The sequence below is a fragment of the Acinonyx jubatus genome, chromosome A2 (genome assembly GCF_027475565.1).
Source record: "Acinonyx jubatus isolate Ajub_Pintada_27869175 chromosome A2, VMU_Ajub_asm_v1.0, whole genome shotgun sequence".
Classification (NCBI taxonomy): Eukaryota; Metazoa; Chordata; class Mammalia; order Carnivora; family Felidae; genus Acinonyx; species Acinonyx jubatus.
Window position 1 is genome coordinate 57,052,500 of NC_069383.1, and position 23,869 is coordinate 57,076,368.

The 23,869-nt window shown below is 36.5% G+C and overlaps 1 protein-coding gene across 29 annotated transcripts in view; it reads right to left on the minus strand.

The window, feature by feature from the left end:
* HDAC9 (histone deacetylase 9) overlaps positions 1-23,869 on the minus strand; it is a 739,528-nt gene that overhangs the window by 371,538 nt on the left and 344,121 nt on the right. For 27 of the 29 annotated variants that reach the window (XM_053218342.1, XM_053218337.1, XM_053218345.1 and 24 more), the window contains 3 exons: positions 15,783-15,905; positions 12,338-12,548; positions 11,703-11,920 (listed from right to left, as the gene is read on the minus strand). In XM_053218342.1, coding sequence (XP_053074317.1) covers positions 11,703-11,920; positions 12,338-12,548; positions 15,783-15,905 — 552 coding nt within the window. The remainder of the gene's footprint in view (positions 1-11,702; positions 11,921-12,337; positions 12,549-15,782; positions 15,906-23,869) is intronic. The other 2 variants (XM_053218355.1, XM_053218343.1) reach the window with 1 other exon arrangement.

Sequence of the window (23,869 nt, forward strand, 5' to 3'; positions counted from 1 at the left end):
AACACAAGACAAAACATCTGTGTGACAGATAAATGCACAGACCTGTGCGAATCTCGGCTGAGGGCCCATCTGTAAAACACACCGTGTGTCATTCATCTGCCACCAGGTGAGGTACTTTGGTGGGGAACCCAGCAGAGAGGAAGATGATGGCTGTGCTTCTCCTTCTCCTTTTATCTGTGTTCTTCCTCATCTGTCAGTGTTTCCCTGTATTCTCCATGCTATTGCACAGCCATCATACCGAACACTAAGAATGTTGCAGGCAATCTATGACCATTCTGGGTTTGTAACACACACTCATACATACTCATGCCGATATTCCAAGGGCCAGGTATGATAATTTATCTAAATCTCTAACACCTTAAGTTTGCAATTCCATTCTTATCAATCCCTGCTAGGATCATAATTACAGCAAGTCTCTAAACTTCAATGTTCTATATTCCATGTTAAATATCATCTAGTCTATTGGCAAATGATGTAAAATTAATGAAATAATATTTAAAGGCTGTGCTGCTAACCTTTACACATGAGCACATTCAGCTCATCTCTGTGAAAGTTACACTGAGACAAGCCTAAAAGTCAACATAAGTGTTGTCAAATAAAGTATCTTTCAATTCCATATTTAAAATTTTTCCCACAGAGATCTTTTATGTCCCCACAAATATCTTCAGTTTTGGGATGGCAACTAAGAACAAGAGTGTAAAAGGAGTAAATCTGTTTCTGATGGACATCTGGTTTTCTGAAATTGTCAACAACCCATTAAGCACAAGTGTTTGAATGTGATTATTAAACTACGCAAAATGACCTTCAACCCAACTCATCACTTTCTTATTCTGCCTCAGATTGTAAGACAGATTTTACTTGGGGAATGGCAATGACACAAGTTTTTGTTTTCGTTTTTGTTCTTGTTTTTTCTTTTAAATAAATGCAAAACTCTTCTTTTGGAACACGAAAACTTTCCCTTAAGCTCCAAGGAAACTAGATTGTAAAACAATGATACAATTCTGTCCCAAATCACAAATAGATTAGGTATGTACCAACTGTTCTCAAAAACAACATGCAGCGTTTGGAGGGTTTTCAAATCAAGAGGTCTACTTAGAGAAGAACTCTACCTCAAGCCAAAATACTCCATGTCATTTCACTTCTGTGCATTTTAGGGAAATAACCAGAGGAACCAAAACTAAACGGCAAGAGAGAAATATTTTCTAAATATTGGTTCATTATTCACATAAATTAAGTCTAAACTGAAAAATATTCCTTCTTCCCAATATTGAAGAGATATAAAACTAATCCAGGGATTAAGTGAACACTTAATAAACACGTGTTTATCTTTATAACTTCAAATGGTTGTCTAAATCAATGCATGCAATTAAAATACCCCCTTTCTGGCTTCAAAACATCCTAATATATCAATAACTTAAGTAAGTGTTAACCCCCGGAACTGGAAAGGATACTGAAAATTTCCTCCTTCCAGTGAGTTTGAGAAAGTTACCCACCCACTCTTTATTCATTTGACAATTTTTGTTGAACACTTACTATATGCCACATCCTGAGAAGAGCAGTCAGGTGAGCTCTCAGAAAAGGAAACAGAAAGTAAGCAATTGAAGACTGGAACTTAATGTGGTAAGGAATGATGGGGGAAGGGGTGAGCGTCTGTGTCTCATTTGTATGGGCAGGAAAGGCCCTCAGAAGATGTGAGGTTTAAACTAAGAGGGGCTCCAACACCACGGTCAAGTCATGAGAAGATCTGGAAGTTGAACCTACCATACAGTACAGTGGATAACACAACTCCTGGAGATGGAACGGCATTCCCAACAGACTGAAAAGGAGGCCAACATGGCTGAGGCTCAGCAAGTAAGGGAAGGGAGTAGGAGATGAGGTCAGTGACAGGGGCAAGAGCCAGATCACAATAGCCTTGCAGGCCACAAAAAGATGTTTGGATTTTATCTTATGAACAATAAGGAGCAACTGGGCAGTTTTAAGCAAGCCCTTAACATGATTTGATTTGCATTTGTAAATGATCACTCTGGTTGCTATAGAATATTGGATGTAGGCAGGCAATTAGAAAGATCTAACTTTTAGAACACAAAAAGTTTAGCAAGAGAGTGTTACAAGACAACTAGAACACAAATGACCTATTTTTCCTTCTTTTACATCACTATGTCATTTTATGCATTTTTATATTACATAATAGGATTTTCCCCTAAAAGTCCCCTTTCCAATCTTTAGTTGATAGTACACGTTCTTTCAAAGTTCTCTTTCTTTGCTTTTTAAGGGCAATGAATAGAGGCACAGTTAAGGAAAGGCACCCTTGGCAATTTTGGACTGTGTCTCAGAATAGACAAGATCTCAAAGCCAGTGATCTTCAGATCAACTGACTGATAAACATTTCCCTTTCTCCCCATTTGCCAACCCTTGCTTTGGTCATCTGGATAGCAGTACAAGCCCTATTTAAAATGGATACCAAGAATAAACCACAGAAAACAATTGCCACATGGAAATGTGGGCCCCGGTGTAGCCAGATTTTCAATTTTTCAGACAATGCCAGAAATCAGATTTGCATTTGAAATCTTTCTATTTTTAAAGATTGACAAAAAATTGAAATGCTTAAGATACCAAGCTGTCCAACGACAGCAGTCCACAGAGTGTCCACCTATGACCTCTGAAAATAATCCCTTATGGCCCTTCTTCCTTAAACATTCTATGGTTTAGATCATTTAGAGCTGATGTCTGCTTGCTCTCAAAATATACCATCCTTCATATTTGTTATTTGTTTTATGTTTCCCACACGGTCAAAAATTCATCTACTTTGCCTGGGGCTGGAGGTAGGGGTAGGAATTGACAACAAAGGAGCAAGGCAAAGAAAGTTTGGAAGTTGAGGTAACTGCTCTCTATCTTGATTGTGGTAATTATATGACGATATGCATTTGTCAAAACTCACCGAATTATACAGCAAAAGGAATATATTTTGCTGTGTAAATTACACCTCAATAAATAATTCAATAATTAACATATATGCTGTTCCAAACAGAAATCAAAGGTCCGCTTCATGATGACTACAAAGACTCAAGCGGGAACAAAATTTAGTAGTTTGGTTTACAACAAAGTAGCTTGATGCAAGATTGAGGCAAGTAGGAAATGCGTGTCTTGGAGATATTTTAGCACTTCCAGATAACCGTTTTCATTAGCAGAATAAAAACAAAAAGAACTATGAGTGCTAAATAAGAATATAAATACTGCATTAAGATTTCAGTCGTGCTCACCATGTTTACAAAGCACTTTCAGTACATCCTTTCATGGGATCCTCACTATAAACCTCTAAAACGTGCAGATTAGAGAATTATTGGACAAGGAGGCTCAATACTTTGTCCAAAGTTGCAAAACTAACAAATAATTCTGCAAGACATCAGAAACTTCTCTTGGAAATGTTACCAAGCATTCTAGATTTTACAATTCATATGAGCTACGCATTATATAGAACTATCTTGGACTGGAATGATCTGTTTGCAGGCCTATGAACCATTCAAGGGAAAGAACAGGCCTTCTTTATTTTCATTTTCAGTATGCGGAAGCATAGTGGTTGCTAATAAATCATTGTGGAACACCATCAATGACTCCATGCCAGAAAATTATTTTTAGAAGTGAGTTTTTATTGCTGGGTGATACAACTCAGTCGATAGCAAGAGAGTAATGGTGCGTTTTGGATATGGGAGCTTAGCCCTGGATGCAATTCTGCCTGAAGGAATGGGAATACTCTAGATCATATGACATTTCAGGGTCACTATAATCCCTGAGATTTCGTAAGTATTTAGAGAAAGGGCAGAAAGATACAGGGGAAGAAAACTAAAATCAGGACTTTATAAGCAGCCAAAATCTATAACAAAGGGACTGCTACATACTGGTGGTTTTCATGTCCACAAATCACTTAGCTATATTAAAAATTCCTTAGTAAGACTTAATTATTTCATCCTGTCAAATGAAACTATTTGTCAAGGTTGAGAAACAACCAAATTATTTAGCTTTCCTCTCTCTTTGAACAGCCTGGAATCAACATCAGTCAAACCACTCACATGGTTTAATTCCCCAGATATTTTTCTTTCCCCTATTTTCTTACCTCATAGTCATGTCCAACTATTGTTTTTCTCATTCAGTAAAAGCGTCTCTGACTAGATTAACAGTGCAGAGTGAAAAGGAAAGGTCGAGGTCCTTCCCTTGGTCTTCAAGTTATGAAAGCAGCACTGGGAACGTTTACGAAAGTTACACATTAATCCACTGAAATGGTCATTTAGTTTCTTTTACAAACACCGGATTTCATCACATCTAATAATAAAGCAACAAGCCATTTTCTGTATATTATAAACCATCAACTTGTAATTATGTAGTGAAATGGTTCTATATGAATTCTCTACGATGATGTAAGCCAGTATTGCAGTAAGTGGTTTTTTTGAAGCTCAGCACATACCTACACGAATCTATTTACACTGGGCTAATCATGTCGAAACAGCATCTATTTAAGGGCAAAGTCAAAGTTTCTTTTATAAACCTCTATAGATAGATAAATAATCTAGGAGGCTTTTTACTGTTATAAAATTAAGACTGCCTTTCAGTGCTTGCTAAAGTTTTTGGACATACTATCCATCTAATGGGCAAAATGTAATCCTAAATTGTTGATTAAAGGCTCTGCATGGAAACATACTGTCAAATGGATAGAGAGAAATTAAACCTGACAACGGTAATGCCTACTTTCCTAAATGAAAGCCCAGTTCAAGTTTCTACTCATCCATTTTTCAAAACATAAAACAAGGCATTTTCCAACCACCCAGAGAGGAGATGCCAAATTTGCATTTCAGTTGAACTTGATGAAGTCAGTAGACTTTCAGCATCAGGCCAGCTCAGAACTCTTATGAGAAGATGTTTGCCCAATCTAAAGAAATGATGATTTTACAGCATGCAAGAAAGGCATGAAACATGGTCAGGCTGTACTGCACTCACAGCACCGTTGGGAAGCTTTAATATCCAATGGATGTCTGAATGTCCCACCATGTAAATCAACTTCCAAATTAGTCACTGGAGGGAGGACAATGTGTGAAAAGTTGGGAAGTAAGGTCAGGAAAACAAATTTCTTCATTTCAGCAAATCCAAACCAATACCAAAAATAAATAAATACATAAAATAAGATCACCCTTTTTTTTTGTTTGCTTGCTTGTTTGCCTTCTCTTCAATTGTAAGTTCTCTACTTTTTTGCAAAAATAAAATTAGGAAAAACTTGTCTTGGAGAACCTGACTGGCTCAGTCAGTAGAGCACCTGACCCTTGATAACGGAGTCACCAGTTCAAGCCCCATGTTGGGTGTGGAGCTTACTTAGAACAAAAATTTTTGTTAAAAAAAGAGGGATTCCTTGGTGGCTCAGTCAGTTGACTGTCTGACTCTTGATTTCAGTTCAGGTCATGATCCCAGGGTCATGAGATCAAGCCCCACATTGGGCACTGTGCTGAGTTTGGAGCCTGCTTAAGATTCTCTCTCTCTCTGTCTGCCCCTCTCCACTGCTCGTGTGCTCGCTAAAAATAAAAATAAAAAAAAGAAGTAAAAAAGAGTAAATAAAAAAATTTTTTAAAGGAAATCTTTTCTTCTGCTTGGTGAAGAAAACAACACTAAAATCATAAGTACACATTTAGGTTCAGGACAGGTTTTTGTGTCATACAACCTATGTCAGAAGTCTAGTTCTGTCAACTTCTAGCCTGTCCCCTGGGTCAACTTACTTAAGCCCTTTAAAATTAACTTTCTTGATATTAAAAAGAGTGAGTTGTTAAGTCTGAGAAAATAATGTACATAAGAAGGTTAGCATTGTGTCCCAGCTTACAGTGGGTCCTACTTATAAAAGGGAGCTGGTATTACGTGAAAGACCCTATCCCTAAGGTACCTATGGAGAAGGTGCTAGGAAGAGCCACAGTGCATGAAAGATACACCAGGAGTAATAGGTGCATCAAAAAGCAAAGATGGGTACATCATCCTCATCTAATTATACTTAAAATTTTAACCTTCCCACAAGAAGCCATGGATATAATCACCTTTATTAAAATAAAGCTAACACAAAGTGTTTCCTTGCTGTTTGATAATAGGACATGAGACTTAAAAATATAAACTTTCTGGAATGTAACATCTTTACATTTGTTCTTCAAATAAATTTCCTTGGGAAACATACGCTTTGCTCAACAGTGCACAAAATAGTTTTATTTTAGAACTACCTTCGGGGATATTTTGTAAGAACAAAATAACACACATATATGCACACTATGTTTGTGTGTGAGCACAGGCATGACAGACTATAGTCCCCTGGGTTGCTGTGGATGCATGATGGGGAACAAGGAGTAGGTATGAATCATGAGGGGTGATGAAGAATATGTAACATTTCTGTTAGAAAATTATATCAGGAAAAAGAATACAACAGATATTACTCAAATAAACGGTCAAATTCTCTTCTAAAATTAATGAAAACTCCCCATTTCTCCATTCCAGCATTTGAGCAAAATTATATTCATGCCTTGCTTGTCAGACATAATTTCTACCTGTTTTAATAAGGGCAACACAGGACATCTGCTTGGCCTCCCTTTTACTAATCTTGTCTTAGATATATTTTTATTATGATAAAATAGCACTCATGTCAAAATGCCTAAGTATCATAGTAATAAATATATAATAAATACTTATATCTACAGTGAACTTTGACATATTTAAGATATCATCTCATGATTTATCTGGGTTTTTTAAAAATGTGTTGGCTGATGTCCAGTCATAGGAATGCATAAGATATTTATCACAGAGTATATTACAAAGGGAGAAAAAGAAAGAAAGAAAGAAAGAAAGAAAGAAAGAAAGAAAGAAAGAAAGAAAGAAAGAAAGAGGTAAAAAAGGACAGAAGAACCCAAGGAGGTAACCAAACAAGTCTCAAGTTTTACTTCCTCAATGAAAACAATTTTCTTCCTCATGTTCCCTATCCTAGTACATAACACATCGTATTACTGTTTACTGAATAATTCACTCCCTTGCTCCCCATACTTTAAGCTCCATGAGGACTCTGAATGTTATTTTCTTAGTGATTAAAATAGTGTCTGGCACAAAGCAAGAATTCAATGAGTTGCTAAATGGATAAATGCATAATAAATTGGTATTTCATTCAAATAAGTACTGAATGAAGAAAGAAATTTCTTAAATTTTCTGCTCATGTGGTTTTGATAGAATGAATATGAAAAACATAGGTATTAGAACAATTCTAATTAAAATAGAAATTATTCAGTGTGCATCAATGCTATCCTATACATACTATAACAGAGAAACAATTTAAAGAATAGTGCCATTGGGCAGGGGGCAGAGGTCAAGGCCAGATTATCTCACAACAAAAATGCCTGAAGACACTCAGGAAAATTCCTGTGTATCATTCAGATAGTGTTACAACTAGAGATTTGCCCTTCTATTAATTAGGCAGTGATTGGTATATTCCTTCAAAAATCATAAAAAAACTGCAGTGTGTTTTGTTTTCATTAATCATAGTCTTTTTTTTAACAGAAAAATCTGCGGCAAGATTCAAATTTAAAATGATCCCAGAAGAAAATTGCCAATACCCTCTTACTTTTTTGTTTGCCTTTTTTTATTTATGGGGAAAATTTTGCTTTGGAAACCATTTTTATCTTTCAGTAAATAAACAAAAGATACCTGGCAAAGCATCAATCCTCTTTTTTTTTAAACGTTCATTTTTGAGAGGGAGAGCACCCACACATGGGCACAAGCAGGGGGAGGGACAGAAAGGGGTACAGAGGATCCAAAGAAGGCTCCATGCTGACAGCAGAGAGCCTGATGCGGGGCTCAAACTCACAAAACACAAGATCATGACCTGAGCCAAAATTGGGTGCTTAACCGACCGAACTACCTAGGTGCCCCAACATCAATCTTCTTTTGATACTAGCATAAAGAATCTTGGTTTTTAAAAAATGCCCACAAGTCATTGTTTCATGAATGTACCATACCTTAGCAACAGAAATTGTTTAATGCATTCCTGGATACTTTAAATGTCTCAAGAAAACAAAAGAACAAATAGTGTAAACCATGATTTTTTTTATGGTTAAACTTCTCAAAATACCTTCACTGAAAATAAAATATTCAACCTGATGAGTATAAAGACAAATCATTCTGACAGGTTTTCCACTTACATTTCTACCTTTCCCCATTTTGTAGATATACCAATACAAATACTGTATATACCCATTCCAGGGATATTTCTACTAAGCAATTAAGTACTTACACCATAATTGTATGAGACAAATAATCCTTATGACGCACAAATTTCCCATGTAAATGTCATTTAAGTATCAAGCAATGGGTAGGTAAGTTATTTAGTATGATTAATAATATTTACATTGTATAGTTATAGTAAGCAGGAATGACCGCTTTCATAAATGGTTGATTCAAATAATAGTAAGATATGACAAAGCTTTCCAAATTTAATAAGTCAATTATTATATAAACTCTGAAAAATATAGATTTTCTTTGACTTCTAATGATGATTAGCAATTCAATTACATCATTAAAAATTTCATACTAGGGGGAGGGTCACCTGGGTGGCTCAGTCAGTTGAGTGTGGACTTTGGCTTAGGTTATGATCTCCTAGTATGTGAGTTCAAGCCCCACATCAGGTTCTGTGCTGACAGTTCAGAGCCTAGAGCCTGCTTTCAATCCTGTTTCCCTCTCCCTCTGTCCCTCCCTCACTTGCTCTCGTGCTCTCTCTCTCTCTCAAAATTAAAATTAAAAAACATAAAAAATTAAAAAAAAATAATACCAGCAGGGCACCTAGGTGGCTCAGTCGGTTAAGCATCCAACTCTTGGTTTCAGCTCAGGTCATAATCTCACGGTTGGTGGGTTCAAGCCCTGCACTAGGCTCTACACTAACAGTGCACAGCCTGCTTAGGATTCTCTCTCCCTCTGTCTCTGCCATCCCTCTCCCTCTCTCAAAAATAAATAAATAAACATTAAAAAAATTTCATGCCAGGAAGGACAATCATATTTAATATGCTATAGGTTTAGAGACAAATACACTTATTTTTTCTTTTGTTGTCACTGCATTTTTGCTTCTCTAAATCTTAAAAAAAAGTTGAAGGAGCAAAAGAAAAGGACATTTTCAAACAGGGTATCTGTATACCAGTGTCTTTATGTGAGCATGTATTTCCTGCTACCATAAGTACCTCAAGAGCAGGGACATTTTTATGATGCCAACTATTTGGCTCCAGTTTGAATGGATTCAGTATAGATTCATCCATTTTAACAGGAAAGAAAAATGACATAAATTAAATTTTCTGTGGTTATTTCTCATTAATGGGTATTCAAAATGGTTAGAATACACATAAATATATAATTATACACAAACGCATTGGTTTTTGGCATCTCAGTTATGGCCCTCACATAATGTGAAATAAATGTTTTCATCACCTCCTGGGGAAGGGAGAACAGTAGCAATTCATTTCTTGATGGTTCTATTGTGAATACTTCAGAATAGGTCAGAGATTCAATATTTTCTTCTTTAAGATTCTTCTCTGTTCCCTCACACAATTGAGGGCAGGTGAAATATTTTCAAAATCTGGAGAATACCCAATGTGCATATGCCATGTGATCAAACATATGGAATACATACTTGGAGAAAAGCCAACTGGAGACCTGCTTGAGTAATCTAAACACCCAAGCTGAGAGGGGTTAATATATAAAGATCAGCTTTGTACTTTGAAGTTTTCTGGACTTCATTTTGCCTAATTAAGACAAGATTTAATAGTCAAACCACTGTACAAACATGTACCTGAGAGTATAGGTTTGTTTCTAATTTTGGGAAGAATTCTTAACAGATTCCAAGGAATCAGCTCCACATGGGAGAAGGTCTCTGATAAGATTTGCTCTTCTCATTGCTCAAATGCAAATGCCTGTTTTTCATCTTAGTTTCTTCCATGTGACTGAGGTTAGCATCCGCCTGTCAAAATCTCAAGTGTGATACTAAAATATAAAGATTCTGTTATTAGCATACCACTGAGTCTGAAACACCAGCATCTCTAGGTCATGAAAAATGTATTCCCAAATAATCTTAAAAGTATTAACAGGAATCTAACGAACCTAATTCCAGATCAAAATATTATGAGGCAAAATGTAGGATTCCCAGTCTTTCTTTCTGCATAAATTTTTCCTCACTGGTCACTGGACAATTTTTCAGGAATTCCCAGTAGTTATAAGTAGTGCTGAGAGACCACAAAACAAACAAACTGAACTCTACCTTAATATAGCAGACATATACTCTTAAATCAAAAGTACTCCGTCACTACACAAGAAGGAAGTTGATTGCCTCCATTGAGACTGATTTGATACAAAATAATTTGATAAATTTACAGAAATGTGGTAGCAACGAAACAGGCATCAATCTGATGATATATAAAGAGTAATAAGCAATATAGTGAAATATAGTCTGCAGTAGAATGAAAGATGGCAGGAAAGGTAGTTACCACCGCCATCTATCCCCTGGTCCTATTTCCCCAATCCCACACACATACACATCATCTTTGAAAGCAGCTGGAGGAATTTCTGTTCAGTAGTATGGTATTCAGCCTGTGTTTCCTTCATGGCTCTGCCTTATTAAGCTGGAGGCCAAAGAGAAGAGAAAAACTCTTGCTCTACCCTACCTGCAATAAACACATGGTAAGTGAGCACATGATAAAGACCCCCTTTCTCCTAAATGCTATTACAAAGATGATTTGATCTTTGCCCAGGAGGTTTTGCTTTGTTTACATCATGATACAATAAAACTTTTAAACAGTAAGCCACTTTTTAGCTACCTATCAGTAAACAGAATGTCATTCTTAATATAAAACCTCTCTCCATGATACTTGTAGGTGATACAGTAACAGTGGAGACTGGGTAGAATTATGACATCCAGGACCAAAACACTGTCCAGGAAGGAGAAGACTCTGCTTTGGAAACTCATAGCAGACGGTAGTGGCAAAGCTGGGAAGACCAGTTTTGCTTATGAATTCACTGAAAATGTTACTGGCCTGGCCTGTCTGATATTGTCATATTGTAATCACTGTTTCTTTGTGGTTGCCTCAGCAGGAGAGCTCCTAAGGATGTGGTGTGATACATACATCAGCTTTCCATTTTGGCCACAATAAGGCTGCCAGAAAATTACCACATATTTCTGAGAAATTGCTTCAAACATTGTTTGGAATGAAGTGGGGCATACTAAAAAATAAATGCAACATGGATACATACAAGTTGCTGAGAAATACTCTGTTGGCTAACCTTGTCATATCTGCCTGCACCTGTGCAAACTTTTTGAGCTGTCGATCCACCACATTCAACTCTGCCTCAAGCCTTTTCTACAATACCAGAAAATGGGGCTCTGCACACAGGTGTCTGTGTGTGCTTATGTATTAAGATAGGGCTTCAATCATGAAAGCCCTTACTAATCCATAATCTCAATTTTGCCACAAGCATCCTGTGACTGTAGTCATGGTGAAAATACTGATATTGTGATGCTGTCCCTGAGGGCTAGGATGGCGATCTCCTTTTGACTGTGATGGATAGATCCCAACATTCTCCTCTCACGTGCCCTGATCAGTGAAGAGAACCCCAATTTCCCCCATTGGTGGTTATGACATTTTGACTTCGGCTTGGGGGCTTACTTTGTTCATGTGGATCTGCTGCTGGTATTGCTTCTGCTTCTCCAAGAATTGCTGGTGTTGCTGCTGAATGACCAGCTGAGCCAATGTGCTCTGAGGCAAAGGTGCGGACTGGGTTCGATTCAGGGGTCTGTGACGGGGTAATTTGTGGGTACCTCTAATGCCAGGTGAAATTCTCTCTTTTGTTGCCAATGGAGACTGAGGATGTAAGGGAACTCCGCCTGAAAAAAAAAATGTAACACACACACATACAATTTTGCTTTATAAAAGAACAAAAAGCCACAGAAAATAGATATATGAGACATTTGGTGAAACTAGTGATTCTGCTGGGCAAACAACAGCAGAAACCTAGGTGGTATGGGGTGAAGGCAGAAATGCCAGAACATTAGATAGGTATGCATCTCACCAGTGACTCACCAGTAACCGACTCTGGTACGTATGAAGGTTTAACAAGGTGAGGTGTTTTCCCCACAATGTATCTAGAGAAATAAATGAAAATAGTAGCCTTTCCCACAATACCAAGTGTCAGGGAGACCCTTGTATGACAATGTAAATCTTTAATAGGGTCTTGAATTTAAGGGGCATTACATTGGAACACAGATAAAAGAAAGCCCTAAGATGATGGTGTCATTAATTACCAGTCACAAGAAGCTTTTGCTGTCGCATTTGTTCTTTCAGTAACAAATGCTGCAGGAGAGCTTGGTGGCTGCTGTTGGGTTTTCCCTCTAAAGCGACATGGGGATGGCTTGAAGATGCTGGGATGCTGCCCCCATACTGCCCAGGCAGAGGAACGCCTTGTCTGAGCGTCTGAGTCTCACACTTCTGTTTTTCTTTGAGTGAATTTGAAGCCTGTGTCAAGAAATAATAAAGATGTTAATCCTTTTTCATCCATTAGGTCTGTACACCATTAGATGAGTTTCTTATTCTATAATCCCTCCTTCCCCTACCCAAAATAAACCCCATCTTACTGATGGCTGAGTAGGGAAAATGTATAATAGGATGTCTTTTTTTTCTCCTAGTGTTTTCTTTTTTTAACTGAAGTATAGTTCACACACAACACTACACTAGTCTCAGGCGTACAACACAGTGATTCAACATCGCTGAAGTGCTCATTATGAACTGCTCACCATGATAGTGTAGTTACCTCTGTTGCCATATGAAGTTATTACAATCTTATTGACTATATTCCCTATGCTGTACTTTACATCCCCATGACTTCTTCATTTTACAACTGGAAGTGTGTACCTCTTACTCGCCTTCATCTATTTTGCCCAACAGCATGTCTTTCTAAACTAACCGCATCAACAAAGGAGAAATAAAAATAGGGTGCAAGCGTGGGAGACAATTTAGTATTGAGTATCCTTGTACTGAACTTAAAGATTATTTTAGCATTAAATAATAATACTAATTTCAGGCCTAATAACTGGGAAGTTTATGTTTAAAATATTTGAACATACTGTTTAAGTAAAAGGTATACTGTAAACATAAAAGTGATTCAAATTGCTGAACTAGTGACTGTATCTTAGCAATGAGGAAGCTGAAGATAAAGAGAACCTGGGTGGCTCAGTCTGTTAAGTGTCTGACTTTGGCTCCGGTCATGATCTCACAGTTTGTGAGTTTCAGCACCACATCAGCCTCTGTACTGACAGAGTGGAGCCTGCTTGGGATTCTCTGTCTCCCTCTCTCTGCCCTTCCCCCCACCTCCTCTCTCAAAATAAATAAATAAACATTAACAAAAAAGAAGCTGGGATAAGACTGTCTATAGTTTTGGAGTTTCATGCAGAAGGAACAATTCCTCTAATGACCTCTAATAAGTTCACAGAGCTGTAGGTTTCCAATATTTAATTTTTAAAATAAAAGTCTTCAGCCAACTCAATGAGCAGTTGTATAAAAATGCAGGAATTTGATTTAAACATGTATTTTATATTAATTTGTAACAGATCCCCAAATCTCTAAATATTGAAAATGACACTGCAGATACTTTTGTTTAATAAAATAAACTACAAGTGAAATTAGATCAAATAAAAATGCTATTAAGAACTTGAAATGTATGATAACACAGTAATAAGGTAATAATAATTATATCATCAATAGTAATAATGCATTATCCTATTCAAAGAATTTAATGAATGGAGGTCATTTTGGCATTACAAAAGCAGAAGTCTAATACTTCAAAATTATGTGGCATGTTTCTTTTCAAAACTCATGTTTCATCTTTCAAAATTGCTGTGCACCAGGGAAGCAAAGCAATTTTCAGTGATGGCAAAATTGAAGGACAAAGAGGTAAATGGTTTGTCTTAGTCACATGGCAAGTCAACACAATGTTTAATCTAGAAGTGATTCCTTCTCGTGGCCTCTTTTCCTTAAAATTTCCCACTATTCAGTGGGGAAATGGAATATTAAGAGATCCCTTTGCCAAAGCAATGCTAAACTTGAAAAATTAATTGTGATGGCCTCATCCACACCAAAATGGAAGCAAAGAAAAACGAAACTTCAATCCAAACCACATTGGTTTATTCATCCAACGGTACCAAATTGTATTACCATTGAAACATTAAATGGTCTGGCGTTAGTACTTGGTCCTTTGGGAAAAAATTCTCTCTGACCACATTAAAAGTGGTGTATGTTTGTGTTAGCTGGTAGGAATGACTTAGAACACGCAAAAAAGAGTGGAAAGAAATGCCTATTCATGTGTCATAAGAAGCTTTTATGTTAGTATTTGCTTATCATCTGAAGAATAGGAAAAACAGGAATGGAAGAAAAATAATTTTTAATAAGTGGAGATGTGAGAATACCATACGTGAACATTTATATTTAGTTTCATCCTTAATTCCTTTTTTTCTTTTCACTAGAACCAATTGTTTACTAACGCTTCATGTGGAAATTCAAAGGCATAGCTGAAATCAGTATTTTTAAGCTTTCTTCTTCAATCCTCAGATAGAAAACAACAAAATTTTGCTTTTTCCTCACTGGTAGAAGATTACTATATCATGTAAGAGAAATGATAACATTTGGTAAAAATGCCAAATATAATCAGGTATCTCTTTGATTGATTTTATAACATGTATTGAACCCAATTATAAAATTTGTCATTTAAAAATGTTAGGTAGATGTGCTTGTGCATAAAATAGCATACCGTATACAGGTCTTACATTCTGAAGATAAACTAATCACAAAATGGTCAACTCTTTAAAATTTCCTGGCGTGGGCTTATTGTAAAAGATGTGAATTTGACAAGCTGGAACTCCATGGAAGATGTGCTGCTAAAGTTTGAAAAAAACTGGTGCCAAGGGTTGGAAAAAATTTCTCTTTAAACCTAATGCATCCCATGACCTCTGCCTAAGTATTATTTACACAACAAATCACAGATGAATTTTTCCAGGTAAAGCTTACACATCTTTTATATTATTTTGGGGAATACATATAAAATAATTATTGCTATCTTCTGCTAGTAGGACAGTACCTCCCAAAGATCCTATTTCAGATGTCAGGACTTTTAAAGTAACTGATTCACTCTGAATCTCCTGGGAAGAATTTAATATTGCTCACAGAGAGGTTTTCCAGATATGTCCCTTAGTATGACAGAGTCAGTAACTTAAATTCTGAAAATAAAGTCATTCACAAAATAAATTCTATATACCTATGCTGCCTGCCTTAGAAGCTACAGCTCTCAACACAGGCCTGGGTTGAGTCCTACGTATGTTACTTAATGGCTCTGTGATCTTGGGATTTTAAATATTCCAAATCTCAGCTTCTTCTTCTGTAAAACTGTGGCCTGTAATCTCTGTTTCATGGAATGGCTGTGTGGAGCTACTAAAATAATATGTCTGGAGAGTACTTTCTTTTTTAAAAGCTATAAAGCATTATACAAATGTTAGTTATTATTTTTATAAATATTATTATGTGAACCAGTATAATTCTTTAATTTGAAATGAAACTGAATGTCTCTGCACAACTCAGAGTGAAGTGGATGAATTCTCTGAGAAATGAACTCTACGAAGTTTCCCTGAAGTGTAAATATACAAGAAATGAAAGAGAGCTCCCCTATGAAAATATCACTTGGGCTGCTGTGTAATGACTTACATTGAGCTGGGCTGGCACTGCTGGAAGTCCCAAGGTAATGTTGGGCAAAGAGGGAGAGGTATAAAGACTTAGCAGGTTCATGGAATCTTCGTGAATTAGAATGCGTTGCTGTGAAACCATATGCTGTTAACAACAAAAAAAAAAAAAAAAAGAAAAAGAAAAAGAAAAAGAAAAAGGAGTCTCAAAACATTATTATGTCATAAATTTTACTGTAAAATGTTCACATTTTGGAAAATATATTGTATATTATCATGATTAATCAAAATAGTCAAGTATATTAAATGTTTATTTTGATTTCTGTATCAAAAGTTCTATGTGCAAACTAAAATTCTCTTCATTAGAAATCATTACAAAATCTGAAGAGCTTCTGTGTTCATTGTGCAAAATTCACTTTCAAAATTCTACCTTTATGGACCATAATCAGCATGTCTGTCCTCAATTGGTGAAGTATAACAATTAAATTGAGTAATTCTTATGAGTGTATTTTTTGTATTACTGAGTAATGATATGTATATAATGTTGCTATAATCATTATCTTTATATGGATTAAACATCATTTTACTGATGGGAAAACTCACACAAGAAAATCTTAGATTAGATATCACCATACAGGACTTCTATAATTAATAATATCTTTCTTAAGTATAAAATTTATGAATAGACAATTCTGTGTGGTGTATGTTTAGATTATTCATATTCAGTAGCTAAGGTAAATGTTAAAATATTACGAGTTCCCTGTGCCACAAAAGGCTTCATTTACACTGAAAATACCTTGAATGTTTTCGCATCACAGTCCTTTTTACAACAAATACCTTTTTTTAATCCAATACTAAGAGTCATGTTTTCCCACATGTGGCCCAATATGGTTGCTTGAATTACATTTTCTGTTTAACTCTTGCTTCCCTCCCAGAACTCTTATACAATAAGAGTTACAAAGGTCTTATTAGACTAAGGAACTCTGGCCTGATATGGTCCCCAAGGGAACAACATCCCTGAAAAAGAATACTCCATGTAACAGTATGACACAGTGACTGCTTTCTTCCCAAACAAAAAGCATATGGGACTCCAATAATAGACCACCTCCAAGAGGGATATTGCACACACGGGCTTTGACTAAAGTAAATATAATAACTTGTCAAGCATGTTTGGGGGAGCTGTAGATTTTCCCCTGGACAAACCTGGGATATCAATTAACTGGGGAAAATATCATGTGCTAATACAATGCAACCTCAGAATGTCACTGAAGAGTGATGCGCCACCAAAACACAGGATGTTATTCCAAAACATCACCTCAGTCATAGGTTTGTTTGGAGATGAGTCGTAGCCTTAACATAATAAGAGCAGAAGGTTAAATGTAGAGTTTTTTTCATTGCAACCGGGAATTCCAAGCTAACTCAGATTTTATTTTTTTCTCACAAGGACAAGGCAGATATTTGTGCATGAAAATCAAGAGGTATATTGAAAGTTTTAACAACACATTGCTTTTATATGCAACCCTTTACAGAACTAAAGTTGTCTAAAATGCCACAGCATGAAGACTGCAGGAAAAGATCTGATCATTACAATGTGTGAGATTGCAATTTTGCATTAGGAGCTCTAAGTAGCAGTTGCATATTTGCTCTAATTAAAAAGGCAAGCTTTTTTTTGCTTACATTAATATGCTTTTAATATTAATTTTTAGTTTGGAATATATGCTTGGATAAGAACAAAATGAATGCGTGAGGAAGCAAAAAATATTTTAACTGGCTTATTAGTTGCAAGCAGTAATTTATAATAAAATGATATTTCATTCACTTATGTTTTCATAGAAGATAAGTAAATGTGGAAAAGTAAGCACTTTAAATCATGTACAATATGCATTCCAGATTGTATCTGTTTATCTCACAACTGAGAGTTGACATGCACTGTGGGAATGGCACCAAAGATACCACAGGCTACACTAATGAGTTCATCTTTGTTTCACAGAATGAACTTCTGTGATATCTTTCCACCTCATCCCAGGAAGGAAACCTATGCTAAAGTAAGAAAAATACTTCTTCTTGGATGTAATAATGGCAGCAGAGGACCAGCCACTCACATGGGCTTTGACTAAAGTGAAGACAACTGAGAAAATTCTCACTATGGGATTAAACTCTTGAAGTTTCATGTCAAAATCGAGGGTCTCCATTTCTTATGACAGTGTACTGCTTTTCAACACCTACCATGTGCCAACCTCTGGGCTAGGGACTTTTTTGGACGTTAACCTATTTTTCATAGGCACTCTGTAGCTATCATTATGCTTCAATTATGGATAAAGAAACGGAGTGATTTGCTCAATTCTGGTCCCCAGTGAGATCAGGAACATAACTTTTAAACTGATCAAGGCTATATGATTTGTTGTCAGGTACTGCTATAGAAGCTATATCTCACTGGGCCACCATTACTGAAGGATATGGGAACCATAAAAAAAAAAGTATGGACATGGGGATACTTTAGAAAAGAAGAGGAAGCAAAATCTGGTCCTGAGGCTGATGGAAAAGAATAAATATGTGCAACTGGGAACCAGCTGTCCTGGACATGAGAAGAAAGTGAAAGCCCTGGTGACTTTACAGACATGAGGGTGCTCAAGTCATGGAGACCATTCCTGAGGAAACAAAGAAAGTCGTGAGTCCCCCATGTTCACTAGGTATATAGCTGGTTCTTCCCACAGAGACTACTTGGTATAGTATATCACAGAACTGCAGGGATTTAGACATTACTTAGTTCATTTCCTTCAATTACAAGATAAGGTATCAGGCAGAGAATTTACATGGAATGGCTAGAATCACAAATAACTTCACAGACCTGAAAAAATGTTTTCCTCAAATTATCTTCTTTAAATACAACTTTCCTCGATACAGCTTTTTGATCAACACAGTCTATCTGTTCCAGGTTAGTGATTCTTAGGAAGAACCTAGAGTTGTATTCTATCTACACGGCTAAAAGAGGGCAGACACACTTGAAAGCCAGCCAAAGACGTGGTGAGAGGTACCAATTCACTGAGACAGTGAAGGTTCCTGACCAGTATTCTTACAAGGCTGGAAGGTTACTCCACCTTAGCATTGTGGTGAGATCACAAGCATTTTCAGGCAAAGCCATGATTTTTCCAGGAAGCAATTTTGAAATCGACCAGCCCTTAAATCAGAGCTGTGCTAAAATGCCATTTTCCATCTTAGAACATGGGGAAGATGGTTTTAATGTAAAAAAAAAAATTCAGAACTAGAAAGCATTCCTGTAGTAAGATAAAATGGAAATATTAAATGTATAAGTGACCACCTTTTAATACTTACAAAACAATTAATAAATAACAATTCAGTTAGATTAACAGCGTGGCACTGTGCTATGCTACTTAGGTGCACAGAAAAATAGAAAACTAACTAATGACCTGTGAAAACTATGATAATTAGAGTAGGGTTAAATCACTTCAATGGCACAGAGCAGGGTGTCAGTTTTATACCAGGCTTTGATTGGTAGCTAGGAGCATGTGACCGGAAAGAGCATGATGTTGAGAAGAGGGATATGACTGAGTCAGGTGTTGAGGCAGGGAAGGCCTACTCACATCTTAATAATGACCCTCAAAATTTTTTTCTCACCATAATAGCAATTGGAAGCCTATCATATGGATAATCTTTGCAATCCAGATGAATAAAATATACTGAAAAATTATATGTCTCTCAACAGAGCTATTAATTTTGCCACTGAAATCAGAAACCTGTTAGTTTCAATGAAAAGACTCAAAATCTCTTACAAAAGGAACATGGGCAAAAATTAGAAAAATACAAACTCTCAGAATGTCATAGGAATTGAGACAGGTAAAAACCATCACACATTGCTGGTGGGACTGTAGACTGGTATAGCAATTCTAATGAGTAATTCATAAAAATAAACTAAAATAATTACACTATACGCTGTGACCCTAAAATTATTCTGCTGGGAATTATATCTTCAAGAAATTCTCTCATTAATCTCTCACTTATCATGATGTCCACTTTAGGATGATGTCCACTGAAGTATGAAGTTTATTGAAGCAGTTTTTGGTGGTGAGTGAGACCTGGAGTCTATTGGGACATCCCGCTGGAGAACAGGCAGATAAAATGGAGCACCACCCACCAGGGATTGTTACAGTGATTAAAAGCAAACTATTAGGTATATGCATCCGTAATGACATGACTAGATCTAAGAACATATACTTAGTGATAAAAATAAGAAATGGAATGAGGTTGATAACACCATGCTATTTACACTCACTAAAATTTTGGGGCACAAAGCAGAAAATACAAATGATGTAAGAGCCCATGCAAACAAAAAATACAGGAGATAATGACTGCCTATGGGGGCAAGGGAAATGGAAGTGGGGATAGGAGATACAGAGGAAGGAAGGAAGGAAGGAAGGAAGGAAGGGAAAGTAGGGAGGGATGGAGGAAGGGAGGGAGGAAAAGCAATACTTTTCTGACTTTTAAGACAAAGAAGTCAACAGATGATCTTTGATTGAAAACTAGTTATGTAAATAATCACCTACTTCTTAAGAAGCTCCTAGAGAAAGTGGATGTAGAATTTTAAATTTACTACATGGTCAAAATTACCTACAATATACATGAGCATCAGATAGGGAATGTAAGTCTCTACAGAGTCTTGGTGAGGAGTAGTCTGGACTGGTGAAAATAAGTATGGCCCCAGTGTCTTACATTTGAGCTCCATCACTCACTGGCTTATGACTGGGCAGCTAACCACCTTTCCCTGGACATCAGATCCTTTGGCATGAGACAGAAGTACCTCTGACTGGCATGATCTGGTAATATCTATGTGTAGTAGAATGGCATGCAGGAAGACATGCTTGTAAACCTCAGTCTGCTTTAGCTTTAAAAGGTCCCAGATCCCCAAATTAGACTATCTGAAAGAGAGCCACATTAAAAAAGATGGGACGCTTGGGTGGCTCAGTCAGTTAAGCACCCGACTCTTGATTTCAGCTCAGGTCATGATCTCAGGGTTAGCAAGCTAGAGCCCCGCATCAGACTCCATGGTGACAGTGTGGAGACTGCTCAGGATTCTCTCTCTCTCTCTCTCTCTCTCTCTCTCCCTTTCTCTCCCTTTCTCTCCCTTTCTCTCTCTGCCCCTTCCCTTGCTCGCACGCTCTGTCTCAAAACAAACAAATAAAAAAAAACAACAAAAAACCCCAAACCAAATATATATATCTTAATCATTTAATACTTGTAGTTTTTACAGTGATTTTTTCAATAGTATTTATTTTCTATTGTCCTTTCAGATGGCAGATAGAAAATTAAAATCTCCATGTGATGAAGAAAGTTTTTAGAAATCTAAATCTCTAAGCTTTTACGTTTACTGGACATCCAAAAACGTACTACTATAAAATGATATGGAGACAAAAAATATTATCATTCATCTGGGCTTCCTTTGCATTTAAAAGGCACTGCTGAAGGTCTCGTTAAAGGTCTTGCTTTACAATATTGACTCACGTTATTCCTACTAAATGATTCTTTTGTCACATCAGCCTCTTTTCCCTGAAGATGGGGGGAAAGTGTTTTATCTTCTGCCATCGAAATCCATACCTCTGCACCCACTCAGGAGGAAGCATAACATTTACAGCAAATGTCACAACAACATGATGAAACAATAGGCAGAGGAGTCATGTGAGATTGGGGCAAACACAATAAGTGACATTTCAGATGATTTTAGAGTACTTAACCTTATTATTAGAAGCCTTTTTAAAAAATCGTTTGAATCTGCTGGAAAAAAATTATTTAAAAAATAGCACAGCAGAGCCAGACACTAATGTTCAAATAGAAATAAACCAGCTGCTTGGCTACTGTTAACAGAGCTATCAAATAAATCTACGGACTCTAAAATAATGGTGTTGATATTCACGGAAACATTTGAACCCGCAGGCCCACAGTATTAACAATAAAGTAACTAGATAGGTAAAGACATTTCTGACTACAGCTGGAAATAGAAACTCCTGAGGTTTCAGCTCCCCAACCAAGTTTACAAATGAGTAAAACAAGTAGCTCCAACAAGCCGAGTTCAGGAGTGCGCATGTGCAAGAAATAGAAGAAATGGAACAGAAGTGGTCAGAGCAGATGGAGACTCACTCTCACATGTGATTTGCTGGCTTGAAGACAAACATGCTAATGAGTTTTCCCTACTAGGAGTCAGTACTGATAACAACAACAAAAAATGAACTCGTTTCACACTTCACAATTCACTACCCACCTTCCTAACACCGATCCCTCACAACAAAGTTGTTGGAGTAGGCATGACTACCTTTCACTAGATAAAGAATCTGAGGTCAGGGCAAGTTTAGCAACTTAACCAATGATGACAAAGCAGTCGGTTTTGGAGCCAGGTTCCTGTGGAGCCTGTCGAATGGAAGACCCATACTTTCGAATTGGCTGTGCTGTTTCCTTAGCGGGGACTTATGAGTAAATTCTCCTCCTACTTCTGTCTTAACCTCCATCTAAATTATGCAGGACATGTGAATTTACAAGAGAAAAATTTTCCTTTTGTCTAAGCCTCAAGATCAGCCCGAGATACAGCGTTACTTTCCTGTTTCCTAAGTAAATCCTGTAGAGTAGATCCCGTTCATTTACACGGGCTGTGAAAGAATTAGGTGGCATGCTTTTATACTTACAGGTCACAGAATAAAGGTTCATTCAAATGTACACCGTTGAACTATTTTAAAATGAAAACTCACCTGTGCTGTTTAACCAAAGATGGTAAAATCAGCCTGTTTTGCAAATGGTGAACCAAGCAATCGGCTTGGCTTTTCAAAGTGTAGTTGATGTGTATTTTTCATACCTTAAAAATATTTCTATTGATATGAAATTACACACTATTGTTAATCTTGGAAGATTTCTGTAAAAATCATACTAAACCCAAAATGATTGTTAATCAAGAATTGCTGAAAATATTTGTTTTCCTCTTTTTCTAGTGTAGGTGGAAGTATTTTGTGTAACACAGCTAGGATATTAATTTGTGGAGAGTTTCCATCTGAGTTCTGCTCTTTACCTCTCCAGTATGAATTATATTACAGACCTCTGTAAGTACAACACAGCACAAAACCACATGTTAGCCATCAGGGTTGAATTTTTTGTTTTGGGCCACGGAGAGGCTACCCATCAGTGCATAAAGGTCTGCCCACCTGGCCTTTTGGATCATAGTTCAGGCACACAATTAATTCATTATGAAGTAAGTCACTGCTTGCTTTTGAACTAGTCTTTCCAGCTTTGGAGGTGAATGTCCTGTCACTGACCTGAAGAAAAACCTCTACTCTTTCAAACTCCATTAAATCACATTTCCTTCTGTTTTTTTTTTTTTTTTTTTTTTTAATGGTGGGGGTAGAAGGAAAAGTTTGTAACAGAATACGTTCTATAAGTAGCTGAAAAGTGAGGGCACTCTAAACAGATATTTGTGGCAATAAAGGCTTTAGGAATATAAAAGAGATTAAGACAGTATAAACAAATTTCTTTAATTGTCATTCTTCAATGTATATTATTTTGAAATTTAAATATAGGGTTGCATAATTTGGGACACTCAATTTAATTTAATAGGTCATAAAAAGTTTGAAGAGAAAATCTCACCAAAATTTTCCATTTACTTCCAATCTCACAATTATATATTTTTTGGTTGTTCTTTTATGGTGTACTAAGTACTGTGTGTATATATATGTATATATACACACACACATATATACACACACACACACACACACACACACACACACAATACGTAGAGGAATGAGGAAGATACATATATTCTTTCATTATATATATATATATCCATATATATATATATATATATGGATGCCTATACATATATTCTCTCATTATACATATATTATAATTATATATACATATATATTATATATATAGTTAGTAACAAACCATGTCTCTCCCCATACTCCCCACCTTCCCCCCTCCAGAGAAATAACCATCATGCTAAATTGTGTGTTTATCACACCATTAATCTGTGTAAAATACACTTTCGCTGCATATACTTTCCCAATCAAGATATTGTACTGCTGTTTCTGAACCTAATAAAATACTCTCATGCTG